Raw genomic sequence first — 14,743 nt, 5'->3', positions numbered from 1 at the left:
ACACACGACACACATCAACACACATCAACACACACACACACACACACACGTTCATCGTGGGTGTTGCGTGGCATGTGGTGGCAGGTGGCATCCTGTCTGACTTCATGTGGACGGCGCGGAGCTACGCCGAGCTGGATTCGCCGAATGCGACTTCGGGCTTCTCGGACAGCGGGAGCAACCAGCCCGCCTGGTTCCAGCTGCTCAGCACCACCGCTTCCCGTACGTCCATTTCCCCCAGCTTCTCTCCTTCTCTCCCTTATTTCGATCGCAGGGGAACCAGTAATTTGTCTGAACGTGTCGCCGGCGGCGTGGCGCCGTCAAAACGCTTTGTGTGTCGTCGTGGTTGTGATCGTGAAATGTCAACTGCACAGTGGTGCATCTGTACGCGCTCGAGACGGTGATGCGGTTGCTCGGCCACGCGATGGAGGCCCAGGAGGCCACCCTCGAGCAGCGGCGGTTCCTCGCCCTCTTCCAGGATCCCGCCACCCTGGCCTCCTTCTGCAAGGCCCTCATCAGGTGCCGCTGCCGTCACCATCATCGTCTTGAACCGCCGCCATGGCCTCCCGTGGGTCGCTCACCTCCGTTTATGGTTTCGTTCTTCGTTTCTTGCTGCAGTCACCAGGCCCCGGTGAGCGCGTCGGCGCAGCGCCTGGTCAAGGAGCTCATCGGGCGCCTGCACGGCCCCGCAGACTTGGCCGCAACCGCGGGCGGCAAGAAGGGCGCAAGCGGGAAGGGCAAGGAGAAGGACACCGACCCTGTCGTTGCGGCGGACGCCGACGAGGCCACCGGTGCCAGCGCGGGCCTCGCCGCCCTGGTGCAGGAGGGCCTCGTCTCCCTCGAGCAGGCCACCAAGGTACCCACACACACCCCACCCCTCCTTCCCTCGGCTACCCGCACGTGCACATAGATGCGGTTCGGGGGGCGTTAATACACGCAAACACACAACACACAACTGTGTGCGCGATCGCGCAGACGGTGGGCAAGTTCACGGTGCAGAAGGAGGAGTCCACGCACCCGTACCCCAACACGTCGAACTACCAGCGGCCCATCCACCTCAAGTCAGCGTCGTCCATGGTCATCCTCTTCGACCCGCAGTGCAAGACCGTACCGTCCCCACCCACCACCCACCAGGCCTGCGCCTCGTCCCGCCTGTGTTTTCATCAGCCCCCCCCCACCCCAAACTGAATGTCGTGCACGTGTGATTGGGGGGCAAACAACAGGAAAACAACTACGATTGGGTGCGGTTCCGCTGGCCCTCGCAGGACCTCATCCGGGAGTTCTGCGGTAACCCGGAGAACTTCAAGCACTTTACCATTCCCGGCAACCACGCCATCCTCCACTTCTTCGCGTACGCACCACTTTCCTCTTTCTTCTGCCCTTGCCATCTCCTGGCTCCCATCCCCTGGCCCACTCACTCGATCACGTGATTCGTCTATTTTATGTACCACACCTACGTATTTTCGTATAACACATCAGTGATGACTCGAACAACTTCTGGGGCTACAAGCTGTGGGCCGTGGGTCTCCTCAACAACTACCCCTCGGCCACCCTCACCACCGAAAACGTACCTCTCTCGCGCGTGCCCTCCTCGCAATGTTGTACACACACGACACACACACCACAACACAACACACAACACAAAAGATTCGAACTGGTGCAATCTCTGGTCTAACCGCGGTTGGCGGTTGGACTTTGGGGCAGGCCCTTCGCATGCTCGAGTTCGCGCTCGACATTTGGGACAACTCGGCGGCGCGCAAGGCGGCGTCGCCCTTGCACAACGGGCGCACGGTGGGTCTGCTACTGCAGGCCCTCAAGAACGCCATCAACGCGTCGGCCAAGAACACCGCCATCGAACTCCTGCAGCGCCTCATCGCCCACCCGTCCATGCACCACCAGACCGTGCGTGGCGCCCACCCCACCAACCACGTGCACGTGATAGTAACTTTTTCTCTTTCCTCCCTTCTCCTCATCGTGTGTCGTGTGTGTCGTGTGTGTCGTGTGTGTCGTGTGGTGGTGGTGGCTGGTGGTGGCTGGTGTGTCGTGTGCGTCGTGTATCGTGTGTGTCGTGTGGTGGTGGCTGGTGGTGGCTGGTGGCTGGTGGCTGGTGTGTGTCGTGTGTGTGTCGTGTGTGTGTCCTGTGTTGGTGGTGTGGGTGGTGGGTGAGCAGGAGGTGGTGGAGCAGGTGCTCGACGAGATCGAGGTGCCCATGAACCGGCTGTACGCCGTGCAGAAGAACGACGCCGTCTTCTCCCAGTCCCTCCAGCGCTTCATCGAGCTCTCCGTCAAGCTCTACAAGCACCTCGACGACTCCCTCTGTACGCCCGCCACCGCCATTTACGTTCAACATCAACACAACTCGCTACGGCACCGCGGGTTGTTCATGATGATCTGACGGACCGTGGCTCTAACGTAAACCAATCAGACGACGAGCTCAAGTGGGTGCGCGTGGCGCGGGAGGACGGGAGCCTCAGCGTGCCCGAGGGCCTCAAGAGCGCGTCCACGACGACCGGCAAGCCCGCCTGGAAGCGCGCCTACTGCCTCGACGTACGTTGTCGCCTTCGTCATTGTCGTTGTGTGCCACGCGTCCACGCGTGCACCACTCTGCGGCACACTAGATTCCAGCGGCTCGCGTGGCGGCTGCAACATGGTTGCCATGGGTGATTAATCGGAGGTGTATCTCCAGGGAGTGAGGCACGGAGCCAACTTCGACGGCCAGCACGACGTGGCGCGGTTCGAGGAGGGCCACGAGGTGGAACTGAGCGCCAGCAAGGGGTGGTCGGTCTCGCTGTGGTTCGCCACGCCGCTGCCCAAGGTCAAGGACTTCAACACCTTCTTCACCCTCTCCAACGGCGACAAGATCGTCGTCAACCGCCAGGACGACGATGAAGGATGGTACGTACCCTCTCCCTCCCAACTCTCATCGCTCACACACGACACACACGGAGCGGAGCGTAAGGGGCACAGGCCATTTTATTCTTATTTATTTATTTATTCTTATTTTAATAGTATTTTTATTATTGTCTACTATGACTGAGAGTATTGGGGGGTGGGGGTGGAATACGCGGGGTGCGCACCTAGGTGGACGCTGGGCGTGACCGACATCACCGAGCACTTCACCCCGTCGAGCGTCACCCTCAAGGTGCCCCCCATCACCAGCGACGTGGTACGACGCGCATTGCCCCCCCCCCCATCCCGCCACATCCGCAGATCCTCCTCTTTTCTTTTCCCTTCTCTTGGCCACATCTGTTGCTGTTGACGGTGAGCGACGAGCTCACAAGCAAGTGCTGTGTGTGTCTCTGACACCACACACCACGTACGCACGCACGCACAACCAGAAAACGCCAACCACGGAGATCACGTGGAACTACTTGACCGTGTCGGCCGATCCGGAGAAGGCCAAGCTCAACTTCTTCCTGTGGGACTCCGCGTCTCGCCGCCAGCTCGACAGCTTGGACGTACGGCACCCTCCGACCCTCCCAAACCCAACCATTGGTGGTGGTGGTGGTGGTGGGGGCCTGCGTGCGACTAAATCCGACCACTTGAACCCATCGGCGTGATCAATGTGGCTGGTGGTGGATGGATGGATGGGGTGTGGGCAGTACGTGCCGGCGGCCGGCGTGTCGTTGAAGACGATCGGCAACAGCGCCGAGGGCGGAGAGTACTGCGGCATGCTCGACCACGTGGTGATCCGGCCCTACGCGCCCGTGCTGCAGGCCGACGACCTCCTGCCCCACCTCCACCTCGGTACCCCCGTCCCCGTCCCCATCCGGATCTAGCCACGCCCTCTCCTGCGTGCGGTGCATAGTGCGGTGCGGTGCATGTGTGGTTGCATGTGTGGTCGTGTGGTTGACCGAGCGTGTGTAATTGGTGGTGCATGCTGGGTGGTGGTGGTGGTGGCTGGTGGTGGTCATTGCGCCATGACCAGGGCTGCTCAAGGCGAACAGGACGGGTCCCTACACGCCCATCGCGATCACCCACCGCCACTGCCGCAACGGGGAAGTGGACCTCCATGAGTCCCAACACAACCTCGTACACGTGCTCCCCGCCCGCCTCCCCGCCCCGCTCACCTTTGCCTCTCAAACGGCCCAATTCCCGACCCCCGTGGGAATGCTCACTCCGCTCGTGATCGTAATCGCCTCTCTCGCGATGCAGGTGCACGTGAGCAAGGGATCCGTGAGCGTGACGCTGCCGGTGTCGATGAAGGCCGGCAAGTGGTACTACGAGGTCACCCTGCGCGCCAACAGCACCGCGAACGCGCGCTTCGGCTGGGGTCTCCTCGGCGACGCCGTACGTAGCCACATACGACACCACAGCGTCACACCGCGCAGTCAGCGCCAGCGCCAGCATCACAGCACCACCGACCTGCTTTCATGCCAATGGACCAATGGCGCCGCAAATCGCGGACCTGACCCTGTTTGGGGACATGCGTGCGTGCGTGCGTGCGTGCGTGCGGGGGGCGGGGGCGGGGGGAGTACAGAATGAGATGACGGGAGCCGGGGAGGAGTCGTACGGCTTCGACCCGCACACCTACGACAAGTGGCACAACAACGAGCAGACCTCCTTCGGCCGGCAGTGGAAGGAGGGCGACGTGCTCGGCGTACGCCACTGCCTCTGCACGACCCGCCTGCACGCTTCGCACACGACCAACAGCCAACGACACGGCGCCGCAGGTGCACACGATTCGCGCTAACACCCGGCTGGTGCGTGGGGTGGACAGGTGCAACTGGACCTCGACAGCAACCCGCCAGTCATCGGCTACCACCTCAACGGCGAGAGCTTCGGCCCCGGTACCCTATACTTCCCATATACTTCCTGCCTTCCAGCCGCCCATGGGTCAACTCTCGAAGGAATTGGGGTGTTATGATTGGTACTGATCGATCATGGGTGGCGGTGGCGGTGGCGGTGGTGATCATGGTGTTCCCCCGAAATGTGCGCAGCATTCAGCGCGAGGGAGGGGCTGTACCGGCCTTCGATCACGCTGGAGGCCGGCAACAAGGTGGCCTTCAACTTCGGCGCCGAGCCCTTCCTCTTCGCGCCCGAGGGCTACCAGCCCGTCGACGTCTCCGCCAAGATCCCCCCCGGTAGGGACTCTACTTACGGCCCCGACCCATGATGATGATGATGATGATGATGAACCGGCCCTGGCCTTGGCCTTACCTGGTGGGATGGTGTGTGGTGTGGTGTGGTGTGGTGATGGCGTGGTGTGGTGTGGTGTGGTGTGGTGTGGTGTGGTGTGGTGTGGTGTGGTGGTGTGGTGTGGTGTGGTGATGGCGTGGTGTGGTGGTGTGGTGGTGTGGTGGTGGTGGATGGTGTGGTTACGTCGTTGGGTGCAGAGGAGAGCCGGGTGGGCCGGGCCAAGCCGCCGTTCGTGGTGCGGGCCGTGATGGAGCAGGAGGACATCATCTCCCGCTTCCTCACCCGCCAGCCCCTGCCCCTCTTGTTCCTCGAGGACGCCATGGTGCGCACCATGGCCATTCCCTTCGCTCTTTCCCTTGGGGGGGGGCGTGGGCGTTCTCACATCTACTACGGTGGTGGTCGTGTTGTGTACGTACGTACGTGCGCGGGGTGGCAACGCGTGCAGGCCAACAAGGAGTTCCTCCTGTTCGACCCCAAGCTCGGCGAGATGGACCTCAACGACCTCTTCTTCTGTACGCCCCCCCCCCACATCCATCCACGACGCACACGACCAACGACACGATGGCTGGCCTGGCCTGGGCCACTCACACAGTGCGTCGTGTGCGTGCGTGCGTGTGCGTGCGTGTGCGTGCGTGTGCGTGCGTTTGGTCGTGCAGACTACCTGCAGCGTAGCAACAACGACGGGGCGGATTGGAGCATGGAGCGGGACGAGCAGCTGGTGCAGGTCATGAACCGCATCTGCGCGGCCAAGGACGACGACCCCATGGAGGTGGCGCCCGAGTCAATCACGCTCACCGACACCATCGGCCTCCAGTTCCCGGAGATTGCTGCCCTCCCGCACACCGCCCTCGTCGCCCGCTTCTACGTCCTCAAGCGCGTACGCCCCCCCCCTCCCACTCGCCCACCTTCACTGACGTCACCTTATCGTCGCTAATGACGCTGACGCCATCGTCTGGCGGTGACGACGTCTTCTACGTATGCCTCAATCAAGGTCTGATCCTAATCCATCAATTGTGGTTTCTCGTGTGGTGGCGGTGGCGGTGGTGGTGGTGGTGGTGGTTGTTCTCTCTTCTCTGTGGGAGGGCAGTTGAATCTGCTGTTCAAGGCCCTGTGCAACGTGGTGGACTGCAGCCGCATGACGGTCAACCCGATCCCCGTGGGCCGCGGCATGGCCCTGACGCCGGCGCAGCTGGAGGGCCGCGGCCTGGCGAGTCTCGTGTGGCACGCGCGCCGCCTCGTGTTCTTCAACGTCAAGCGCGAGCTCGGCCGCAGCATCTGCAAGCAGACCGAGGTCGGGCGTGACCCCCACGTCTTCCGCTTCAACCGCCTCAAGGCCATCAAGAATGCCAAGAGTACGCGCGCCACACCCCCTACCACCTCGCTTTCTTCATCGATGCGCTGATCCACTGCGCGTGTGTGTCGTGTGTGTCGTGTGCGTACACGATCTGCAGACAAGGCCAACGATGGGCTGCACACGCTGTTCGGGCAGCTGCACACGCAGCTGGACACGATGGCGGACCTGTCGGTGCTGCGACAGGCCGAGCGCGGGTGGAAGGTGGACTTCCAGGGCGAGGGCGCCACGGATCAGGGCGGCCCGTACCGCGAGTCGGTGACGCAGATCTCGCTGGAGCTGCACGGGGAGGCCCTGCCGCTGCTCATCCCGTCGCCCAACAAGCGGCTCGACGTGGGCGACACGCGCGAGAAGTTCGTACCCAACCCCCGCGCCACGTCGCCCCTCCACCTGCGCCTCTACCGCGTACGTGCCCTCTTTCCCGACACTCAGAAAGCCACACACGCCACACACACCTATGTGGCACCGCGTGCTGGCTGCATTTATTTGGCCTCGCATCGGGCCGCCAACACCAACATCGCATGCTATCATGGCGGGGCGCGGGGCGTCATGCAGACGATGGGCGTTGTGATGGGCATCTGCATCCGCACCCGGGGAGCCATCGACCTGCGCCTGCCCTCCCTGTTCTGGAAGTTCTTCGTACGGTTTCCCCCACCCCACCCCACCTCACCCCACCCATTGCGCTGCGCCAACCTATGGCCATCGTTGGCACACACGACACTGACACACACGAGACGAGACGAGACTACACACACACGACACACACACGACACACACGACACACACGACACACACGACACACATACGACACACACGACACACACACACACACACACACACGACACACACACACACACACGCGACACACACGTGTGTGGGTGAGCCCTCACGAGACTGACGACCCAACAAAAAAACAAACGCCACCACGGGACTCGTGCGCGCAGGTGGGCGAGGAGACCACGCTTGGCGATCTGGAGATCTTCGACTGCGTGTCGGCCCAGTTCATCCGCAACATCGAGACCCAACTCACCAGCCCCGGTACCAACCGCCCAACCGCCACCCGTCTCTCCCCTTTCCCAATCCGCCACTGAAACACACGACGCACACAACACACGAAAGCCGACAAACATAAATTCTTGTGTCGTGTCGTGTGTCTCGTGTGTAAAATATCTAACCGGCACGGCGGCGATGATTGACAGAGCTCTTCGAGGCGGTCTACGACGATCTGACCTTCACCACGACCCTGAGCGACGGCAGCAAGGTGGAGCTCAAGGAGGGCGGCGCGCGTGAGGTGGTCACCTTCGCCACGCGCCTCGAGTACCTGCGGCTCATCCTCGAGACGCGGTTGTCCGAATGCACGCGGCAGCTGGAGGCCGTGCGCGAGGGCCTGCGGCAGATCGTGCCCGTGGAGACGCTCAAGTACCTGACGTGGCAGGAGATGGAGAGCCTCGTGGTGGGCCGCATAGACTTCGACGTCGAGTGGCTGCAGAAGCGCACGCGCTACTACGGGTCCATCTCGGCGTCACACCCGACAGTGGCCATGCTCTGGGAGGTGCTCGCCGAGGTGGGACCCGACGAACGCGCCAAATTCCGTACGTTCCCTTCTCCCTTCTCCTCTCTCCTCTCCCTCTCCGCCTTCGCCTGCGGGTTCTCCTTTTCTGAAGGTGCGAACCATCTTTGTGTCGAATGTGTGCGCGTGGGCGTGCGTGGCGGCGACGCAGTGCGCTTCGTGTACGGCCAGTCGCGATTGGCGCCGTCCTACGCGGGAACCAATCTGGAGTTTACCATCGAGGCCCTGGAACGCAGCGGCAGCCCCAACGACTTCCTCCCCGAGGCGATGGTGCGCTCTCTATCCCTCTCTCTCTCTCACGCACACACATCATCATCATCTCCCCATATCATCGATCTCCCTCCCACCCCTTGTGGCTAATCCTCTGCGGTTCCCGTAGACCTGCGCGTTCAAGCTGAAGCTGCCCCTCTACACCAACAAGGCCAGCCTCAAGACCAAGGCATTGTCCTCATCCTCTTCTTTATGTGGGCGAGTTTTCGGTGGTTGACATGTTCGGGGGGGATGGTGCGTGCAGTTGATGTACGCCATCCACAACACGGCCGAGATCGATTCGGACTACGTGCCCTCCACGCAGTGGGACCCGCAGGACATGCAGACCTCCGACGACGAGGACGAGCAGGAGACCGACGGGATTGCGCAGGAGCCCATCCCGTCGGGAATTCAGTCGCCTCGGATCAGCTCGACGTCCTCCAGCTCGACAGGTGGGCTCTTCGACTAGTCTCTCTGTTCACCACCACTCTTTTCAGAGTCCCCCAACGTTATAAAAATAAACGTCAAAAACGTAAAATAAACGTCAAAAACGTAATAATAACATTTTTTTATAAATCTATTTCCTTCGTCCGCTCATCCGTGTGGGCGCTTGTTCTTCTGAACACGCTTGTTCAGGCCTCGGCCTCCGTGGAGGACCTATGCTGCGCGTGGTCGTCCTGCTCCTTCGTCTCCTGGTCGTTGGTCTCGTTGCCGCGGCTGCTGGTCTTCTCTCGCGGCGGCGGCTTGGCATCGGACTCACTGTCGCTGCTGTCCTCGCTGTCGCTGCTGTCTCGGTGCCGCCGGTGCCGGCCGTGCCTCTCGGCAGCGTCGCTGTCCGAGCCGTCGTCGTGGTGGTGGTGGGTGGTTGCCCCACCGTCGTTGAAGGCGTAGCAGATGTGCGGTTTGGCCTCCGTCTTGCGGAACCGCGACACGAGCTTGCGATGCTCGCCCCATTGCGCCTCCTGCAACCGTCCGCCACGACGACGACGACGGCATATGATGACCACACGTTAGCCGAACTCGCGAGGACGGAGGGAATGGGGAGGGAGGGAGGGCGCCGTAAGTACGAGCTCCTTGCGCTGGTGCTCCTCGATCTGCTGGGTGAGCTCCTCGCGCAGCGCCTGGTGCTTCTCCTTCTCCTCGGCCAGACGCCTCTCCTCCTCCTTGACCAGGGTCTCGGATTCCTCCTTGACCTTCTCCTCCACTTGCTTCGTGATCTGCTCACGCACGCGCTCCTGTTTCGGTTGCATCATCGCCCACCCGCCCGTCAGCCACACGTGACCACACGCACGACCCGAGCACGCGAGCACGCACCTTTTCGGCGACGGCCGTCTGGTCCTTGCGGAAGCGCTGGAGGGTGCCGAGGAGGACGCCGAACACCCGCCTGTTCCTCGTGGCATCGCCGCCCGCCTTTTTGACCCACTCCTTCTCCCGCTCCTCCCGCTCCTTCTGCCTACGCTCCTCCCGCTCCTCCCTTCCCCCCTCGCTGTCGTGGCCGCCCCGCCGGAACTCCTCCCGCCCGCCCCGCTCCTCCCCGACGGCCCGTCGCTTCACACGACACACACCACGCATGACACACAACACGCACGACACACACGACACCACGACACGCACGACGCACGGCACGCATGACACACGACGCACACGACGCACACGACACGCATGACACACACAACACACGGCATACATGACACACGACGCACACGACGCACGGCACGCATGACACACGACGCACATGACACACACACACACACACACACACACAACACACGGCACACGGCACACGACGCACACGACACACGGCATGCATGACACACGACGCACACGACACCACAAAGTAGTGGCGTGAGTGGAGACGCGCAGATGTGCAGCCATGGCGGGGTGGGCGGGCGAGTCGGTCGGTCGGGAGGGGGGGGGGGGGGGTAAGGTACCTTGTGGGTGCTGGCCACGTGGTCGTGGTCGTCGGCGCCGCGCTCCGGGTTTCTGCCTTCTCGAGCTCGCTTGCGGCCGCGGCCCTCGTCCTCTTCGTCCGCGGCGGCGGCAGCGGCGGCGTGTGAGGTGAGCACGGCCGAGGACAGCAGGCGCCGCTTCGGCTGAGTCGCGTCAGGGTCGGACACCGCGTCGTCATGAGGCCCTGCATCTGGACCCCCGTTCTCGTTCTCCCGGCCCCGCTTGCCTCGCCCGGCTGCGCCCTTCCCTTTCCTGCAGTGGACCGCAGCGGCCAAACCCCCCCAAAAACACACAACAAGGTTCAGTGGCCACGCACGTACGCGCGGCACCTGCTGCGATTCGAAAGGCGGATGGCGGGGGTGGAGCGAGAGAAGAGGAGACCTACCCCTTGAGGTGGGCCTCTCGCGACTCGATCTCGCGGAGGCGCTTCTCTACTTCCCGTCTCCTGCGCTCGAGCTGGAACACATCAGCCATCTCGGAGAGCGGCACCTGCTCCGAGGCCGCACGAGGTCCAACGCGCTCGTTGATGGTGCGTTCGCCATCGGCCCCCACGCTAATAAGCAAGGGCTTGCGTGATTCCTCCACCTCCATTTGCTTTGCAGTCGCTGTTGGCACTCGCGAGAAAAAGAAATTTCTTTTCGCCTTTCCCCCTCCTTTTTTTTCCCGCGTTGGCTGTGGCTCTTGCGTCAGAGGCCGTGGTGGTGGTGGTGGTGCTTGTTGTGGGACAGCGGTCCCGGCACGCCCGTCGTCTTCTCGCGCACGGTTCGCAGGGCGGGGAAGGCCTTGGTGAGGCCGCTATAGATCAGCCCTGCACATGGGGTCATTCGACGCATGCCCAGGCAGGGAATGCAGTGGGGTGGGGTGGGGTGGGGTGGGGTGGGGTGGGTAAGAGAAGACACGCGGGGCCAGTGCTGCGCAGCAGGCAGGCAGGCTGGCAGGCTTTGGGGGGGGGTGGCGTACCGAGGACGACGAAGGTGCCGCCGGTGATGGCGCACAGGCGGGTGAGGAAGTGGGCGAAGGATCGGCCGGTCTCGCGGTACTGGATGACGAAGGGCGACATGTCCCACTTGATGAACACGCCCGGCAGCGGGAAGGACGAGGCGCCCGGCACGATGTGCTTGTAGTTGGTCTGCGCTGAGTACTGGTAGCCCTCGATCACGTTACCGCCCCAGTCCTCGTAGATCGTCGGCACCAGCTGGATCATGTGGTTCACCTGCATCGCATCTGCACCACACGCACGACACCCACACGGCCAACGACGATCCATGTGTGTGTGGTGAGTTCTTCCTGCCACGGTCGCGTGTGGCCGGCAAGAAAGAAAACGAGCGGCCGCGCGCGTACTGGGCTCAATCACACGCGTCCAGCTGAGAGGGTCCGTCCTCCGCGGGAAGGCCGGTCCTAGACGACACCCCCCCCCGAGACGTGGTAAGGGGCAACCGCAACGCACACACATCACACACACACATAACACACACACACACAACACGACACACACACAGAGAAAGAGAGTTCAACATACCGAAGGAAAGATGTGGGATGAAGTGCGAGACGTTGAAGGAGGCCACCTGCTCGGGCGTGATGTGGTGCACGTGGTGCTGGTGACCATCGTGCGACTGCGCGTGCCACACATGAGGGAGGCGGGACAGAATTGACAATCGAATGACCGAGAGGCGTCAGGAGATGATGGGATGTCATGGCACGGGAGAGGCGGTGATGACGCTGATGAGTGATGGATGATGATGACGACGACGACGACGGGGCGGCGGATGGATGGTGTGGGGGAGGGAGGGGAGGGGGCTGCTGGGAATGGTGGGGAGGGGTGGTACGTACCTGGGGGGCATTGCTTCCGGCGGCGATGTGGAGATTGCCCTTGACCTTCTGCACCTCGGCCTTGCCAAACACCCGGCACCCGCTCCCCTTGGGGAACTCCTCTGGTGGGTGGGTGGGTGGGGTGGGGTGGGTGGGGTGGGGTGGGGTGGGGTGGGGTGGGGTGGGGTGGGGTGGGGTGGGTGGTGAGGCAGCACACGCGTGTGAGTGCAGGCACGCGGCAGTGGCGGCAGTGGTGGGGGACCCCCGAGCAGTACCTCCAGGGGCAGGGGGTGGGTGTGGGGGGTGGAGATGTACCGGTGTGGGCCGAAGTGAACCAGGAGGAGAAGGTCTGCTGGAGGTACTGCTCGGGGTCTACGGCCTGCTTTTGGATATCCCTCCGCCCCCGCTGCGGGTCGCCAAAGTTGTCCACGATGTCCACCTCCACCTCTGGTGGTTGCCGCAATTGCCCGGTGTGTGTGTGTGTGTGTGTGTGTGTGGTGTGCGCGCGCGTGTGTGTGGTTGTGTCAAATACCAACGCGCTCGGGCGGTGGGTGGGTGGAGCGGGGTGGAGTGGGGTGGTGGGTGGAGCGGGGCGGCATATGTCTACCCTTGCACGCCAGCTGGAGGAAGACGAGCTCGAAATTGATCCACATGGTCTTCTCGCGCGTGGTGTCCACAAAGATGGTGTCTGCCTCCGCCCAAATGGCACCGCCACGCCACGCTGAGTGAGACACACCCGAGTACGCGGGTGGAAGCGGACTATTCCTCTCTTTGCTAATCATAATCATAATAAGAAGAATAAGAAGAAGAATCAGAGGTACCTTCAGTGACGACCTGGGTGTAGCTGGAGAACTCGGAGACGAAGAGGAAAAGCATCACCAGCACCCCCACAATGGTCACTGCACCACCCACCCACCCACCAGCCAGCCAGCCAGCCAGCCAGCCAGCCACCACCACCAACGGCAAAGCCACCATGTACTGTGGGCTGGGGCTGAACACAAACACACCACCGGCTTCCCCTCTAAATGGCGCGAGCGTTGCTGCTGCGGTGGTTGCAAACAGGTGGTGGTGGTGGTAGTAGTGGTAGTAGCTACTAGTGTGGTGCACACCTGGCCTGGAAAGGGAGGGGCGGGCACGTACCAGCAGCACCAGCTGAAGCTTGTTCGCGCACGTCCTCCACCGACTGCAAGTCAAGGAGGCCACAAAGTTGATTTGTTGGGTGTGGGTCGATTCTTATATGATAATTGGGGGGGAAGGGGCTACCTTGGGGAATATATCGAAGCTGCGCAGGCGCTTGGCCATCGAGCGAGGCGCACGCTGCTGCATGGCTGCACGGCAGTCAAGTCAGGAGGAGGATGGAGGGGAAAAAAAGAACGAAAGTGAGTCTAATTTTATTTCTTCGTGTATTTCTTCATTACTTTTTCCGCAGGTGGGATACCAGAACATGGGACGCAAGAAGAAGAGGGTGGACAAGCCCGTGTGCTGGTACTGCGACCGTTCCTTTGAGGACGAGAAAATCCTCATACAACACCAGAAGGCCAAGCACTACAAATGCGCTTGGTGCCACAAAAAGTACGCCCCCCCTCCGGGGCTTGGATTTAGATTGCAGGGGCGCGATTGTTCACTTATTCTATTTTTTTTGTCAGACTTTCAACGGCGGGTGGGTTGGTCATCCACTGCTCCCAGGTACACAAAGAAACAATCACCAAGTACGCACGCCCTCCTCCCGAACTCTGTCGTCGGTCTTGTCATCCTTTCTGTGTCATCGTTGCAATCGCCCACCCCCCCTTCGATTGTTCTCTCGCTGCCGGTTTTCCTTCCGTCTCTCATTATTATGCTGCCGCCCCCATACAGGGTGCCCAACGCCAAGCCGGGACGCGAAACAACGCAACACGAGATCTATGGCATGGATGGCGTGCCGGCAGGCGGCGGTGGAGGTGGTGACGACGACGACGACGGAGAGGGCGAGCCCGACTCCAAAAAGCCCCGCATCGACGATCCCTCCTCCGCTCACCTTCTTTCGCCGGGCCTGGCTGCCGCACGCCCTGGGTCGGTTCCTCTGCCTCCTCCTCTCTTCTCTCTCTCTCTCTCTCCGTTCCTCGCCATTCTCTGCGTGTTGCTGACGACACTCTCTTGCTCCCTCTCTCTTCTCTCTCTTCTCTCTTCTCTCCCTCTCGGGTGCCCATGTATGTATGTGACCGCCGCGTCAGGGGCCTGCCAGTGTCGCCGGGGATGATGGGTGGTCCAGGCGGGGGTCCACCCCAGCAGCGCATGATGGGCGGACCCGGCATGCCGCCGCCCGGCTGGAACCCCGGAGGCGTGCCAGGAATGCCGCCCCAGTACCCGCCCATGTTCGGCGGGGGCATGCCGCTCCGCCCCGGCATGCCAGGAATGCCGCCACCCTTCCCAGGGCACCACCCGATGGGCATGGGCGGCCCCGGCGGACCCCCGATGATGCCCCACCAGCAGCCGCCTCCCATGATGGGCATGGGCATGGGCATGGGCATGGGCTTCCCGGGTCCGTTCGGACAGCAGCATCAGCATCAGCCAGGCATGCCCCCTCTCCCCTTCCCTCCCGCCGGCATGCCGTTCCCATACGGCGCCCCTCCTGGCTCCCTCCCTCACATGCCCGGCATGATGATGGGCATGATGATGGGTACGTACACATTCCCCCACCC

At 62.3% G+C, this 14,743-nt stretch overlaps 3 protein-coding genes and 1 pseudogene across 3 annotated transcripts in view; 2 read left to right on the top strand and 2 right to left on the bottom strand.

Annotated features, from left to right (window-relative positions):
- ACA1_142700 overlaps positions 1-8,775 on the top strand; it is an 18,340-nt pseudogene extending 9,565 nt beyond the window's left edge.
- A 163-nt stretch (positions 8,776-8,938) lies between these two features.
- ACA1_142690 (pinin/SDK/memA/ protein region protein, putative) lies at positions 8,939-10,798 on the bottom strand (the record flags this gene model as incomplete). The annotated part of the gene is given in 6 exon segments (XM_004349604.1): positions 8,939-9,268; positions 9,374-9,523; positions 9,621-9,854; positions 10,238-10,508; positions 10,642-10,745; positions 10,763-10,798. The coding sequence occupies 6 exon segments, from the start codon at positions 10,796-10,798 to the stop codon at positions 8,939-8,941; spliced, it is 1,125 nt and encodes a 374-aa protein (XP_004349654.1).
- Positions 10,799-10,942: 144 nt separating this feature from the next.
- ACA1_142680 lies at positions 10,943-13,391 on the bottom strand (the record flags this gene model as incomplete). The annotated part of the gene is made up of 10 exons (XM_004349603.1): positions 10,943-11,064; positions 11,217-11,480; positions 11,598-11,654; positions 11,776-11,869; positions 12,087-12,187; positions 12,381-12,512; positions 12,673-12,786; positions 12,887-12,964; positions 13,206-13,248; positions 13,329-13,391. The coding sequence occupies 10 exons, from the start codon at positions 13,389-13,391 to the stop codon at positions 10,943-10,945; spliced, it is 1,068 nt and encodes a 355-aa protein (XP_004349653.1).
- Positions 13,392-13,509: 118 nt separating this feature from the next.
- The window catches only part of ACA1_142670 (zinc finger, c2h2 type domain containing protein), a gene marked incomplete at both ends in the record, with an annotated part of 2,000 nt that continues 766 nt past the window's right edge, over positions 13,510-14,743 (top strand). The window contains 4 exons of the mRNA XM_004349602.1: positions 13,510-13,637; positions 13,712-13,774; positions 13,920-14,114; positions 14,276-14,721. Coding sequence (XP_004349652.1) covers positions 13,510-13,637; positions 13,712-13,774; positions 13,920-14,114; positions 14,276-14,721 — 832 coding nt within the window. The remainder of the gene's footprint in view (positions 13,638-13,711; positions 13,775-13,919; positions 14,115-14,275; positions 14,722-14,743) is intronic.

The sequence above is a fragment of the Acanthamoeba castellanii genome (genome assembly GCF_000313135.1).
Source record: "Acanthamoeba castellanii str. Neff unplaced genomic scaffold scf7180000084708, whole genome shotgun sequence".
Lineage (NCBI taxonomy): Eukaryota > Discosea > Longamoebia > Acanthamoebidae > Acanthamoeba > Acanthamoeba castellanii.
Note: the sequence above shows the minus strand (reverse complement) of the source record. Positions and strands in the feature narration are given on the sequence as shown.